This window comes from Pseudoliparis swirei, chromosome 20 (genome assembly GCF_029220125.1).
Source record: "Pseudoliparis swirei isolate HS2019 ecotype Mariana Trench chromosome 20, NWPU_hadal_v1, whole genome shotgun sequence".
Lineage (NCBI taxonomy): Eukaryota > Metazoa > Chordata > Actinopteri > Perciformes > Liparidae > Pseudoliparis > Pseudoliparis swirei.
Window position 1 is genome coordinate 2,011,301 of NC_079407.1, and position 2,849 is coordinate 2,014,149.

A 2,849-nucleotide genomic window follows, 5' to 3' on the forward strand; every position below is an offset into this window, starting at 1 on the left:
GAGGACGAGAACAACATTTCCTACGTTTCGATCCATAAATGGAGTAAAAAGAGTAAACATTGGCAGACTTGTGGCAAAATACGTTTTATTTGTCTCGGCCTTGCTGTTGCTGCCTCTCACTCTAGCAGAAGGCTCTGCCACTCTAGCTCTGAATACTCCGTGCCACACACACCCATTATAAACTCTGAAACAGCCCGGAAATCTTCTGAAACCCCAACAAGAATTCGATGGAAACTGTGCTAGCTATGAAAAAATGTCCAATGAATCAAATATACTCCATCCTTTTGTTAACGTTTTAAACTTCAAATCATTTCTCTCCTTTTAAATATGGCGAGACCCTGTGGGGACAAAGATCAGCGTTTTCTTTTTCGAAACCCAAGTGAATGCTTCATTAGCTCGCTTCATCCAGATGATCAATGTCACTGGTTGACATCTATGAGCTGGTTCCTCTTCTCAAAGTATTGAATTGGTTCTTCAGCCATCAGGTGTGTGTTTTAATATATTTTAAAGTCATATAAAAACTATTGTGTGTCCGTGTTTTACTGGTGCGTACCTGTAGGATGGTCCCGGACAGACATCTGTGGTTGGACACACAGGACCTGTCTCTGGTGATTACAATGAGTGTTGAATATATGAAGACAGTGACGGCCAGAAGACACACTTCATGTTATTACAATTAAAAGTACCATCACTTCATGTCACTTTAGTATATTTGTTTCTATGTCTTTATCATCATTGTCGTTGCTAATATTATCACTGTAGTGTCGGAGGATCAGTTGTCATGTGGCTCACGTGGCAGCAGCCTGGAGAGGCTCCGTGTCCACGCCTCCCTGCACATATATATATATATGAAGAAGCTTCTCGGTCCATCATTACGGGTTCCTCGTTCCCTCCAGGCTGACAAGGTGAGTCTTCACTCTTCTATCAACTGGTCCTGGTCCATTCACCATCAGGCCGTGTTTGAGTCCGACCCGGAGAGCCTCGTCCACGTCTCTCTTCCAGCCCCGTTGTTCTTCAATCTAATACTTTGGGATCAATATTCATTAACGATAAAGTGTGTGTGGTCTTTTCTCTCCCCAGGATTTCACAATGGCGACCTTCTCTCCCTGTCGTGGCTTCGCCCTTCTTCTTCTTCTTCTGTGCCCTCAATTCCTGACCGCATCAGCAGATGACCTCGTCATTGACACCGAGGGGGGGACAGTTCAAGGGAAGTTAATTCCTTCGCTGGGTGATAATATTAGAGCTTTTCTGGGAATTCCTTATGGGAAACCGCCTGTGGGGGAGCTGAGATTCAACCCTCCACTGCCAGCAGAGAGTTGGGAAGGAGTGTGGGACGCCACCAAATACTCAGATTCCTGCCACCAGATTCCGGACGATGCCTTTCCAGGTCGGTCCATGTTTACACGGATGGGCACAAGGCCGACATGTGTAGTTTATTGTGTTGTGAGTACACATCAGTGTCAGAAACACACGAGGGCAAAACTGCCCCGAAGAAATCTAATGTTGCCCGTGATATCACTGGAGGGGCAAACAATGAGCGTATCATGTAAAGAATAGAATTGAATATGATTGTCTGATTTCTGTTTTATAACAACACTTTGGATCTGTAGACTACTGCCTGATAGTCTCATTATTGCCATTGCTCTCATACTGTCAGTCTAAATAAGTATATTTTATATTTTTAAAGGTTAAATGTTATTTTACAAGTTTCAAAAAGTGCCCCCAATTTATTTGTAAATGCCCTGTTATCAAAATATGAATGTCAAAGGACCAGAGCAGTGGATCTCAACTGTTTGATGGCGAGCCTACAGTCCCAATCAGCCCAGTGACACTGATGAAGATCGCCTCTTTCTTTGAAAGGCTTCTTTGGTTCAGAGATGTGGAAACCCAACACTCCTCTGAGTGAAGACTGTCTGCACCTCAACGTCTGGGCTCCACGTTTCGAGACGGATGCCCCGTTGGCTCATGTCCTCGTCTGGGTCTATGGAGGCGCCTTCACCTCAGGAACAGCCTCTCTGCCCCTGTATGATGGCCGCTTCTTGAGTCAAACTGAAAATGTTATCATCGTCTCAATGAACTACAGGTAAGAACTCAAGTCAACTTCTCTTGAGTCTTATCGATGGGCTGTGGACCCAACAAGATCACTGCAGGTGGATTCCCCTTCAGGTGACTGCTGTCAACACACATGTCCTCCTTCTCGTGTGTTAGAGTCGGAGTTTTTGGGTTCCTGACCACTCCTGCCGATGAGGGCCTCCCGGCAACGAGGCCTGATGGACCAGCTTGGCCCTCCAGTGGGTTGCCAACAACATCGCTGCTTTTGGAGGGGATCCTACAAAGGTAAGGAGAGAATGTCCTCCAACAATCAGAGAATAAGACTTGTTTCTACGTTTGAACACACAACCATAGCAGCCGTTGGCTCGTGTGTCCAGGTGACTCTGTTTGGAGAGAGCGCTGGCTCAGCATCCGTGGGCTTCCAACTCATCTCTCCAGGGAGCCAGAGCTTCTTTACCAGGGCTGTGATGCAAAGTGGCGTTCCTAGTGCACCCTGGGCCGTGCTCAGCCAGGAGGACACCTGGCGCAGGTAGGGCTCCTCCTTCAGATGTGTTCTGTCTCAGTGGTTAGAAGCAGGAACAAGAGAACACTGACATGAAGACAATCAAAGGAATAGGATGCGTTCACAGCCATGACGGGTTCACTGTCTTTGTTCCATCACAAGCATGGCGTCCACAAAGGGTCAAAGACTCTCCCAACATTGGTTCTCTTTCTCAAAACGTCTCCTCCTCATTCCCTCCGTCACCGATTGCCTCGCTCCCTCTCTCCGTCCACATGCAGGTCTCTGGCTGGCCGAG

General features: G+C 47.0%; 1 protein-coding gene across 1 annotated transcript; it reads left to right on the forward strand.

The window, feature by feature from the left end:
• The first annotated feature begins 278 nt into the window (after positions 1-278).
• Positions 279-2,585, forward strand: LOC130210704 (cholinesterase-like). Its single transcript, XM_056441186.1, is given in 6 exon segments — positions 279-905; positions 1,081-1,387; positions 1,861-2,083; positions 2,209-2,246; positions 2,249-2,337; positions 2,430-2,585. Coding segments are annotated over 6 exon segments (870 nt in total). The 5' UTR covers positions 279-848.
• The last annotated feature ends 264 nt before the right edge of the window (positions 2,586-2,849 follow it).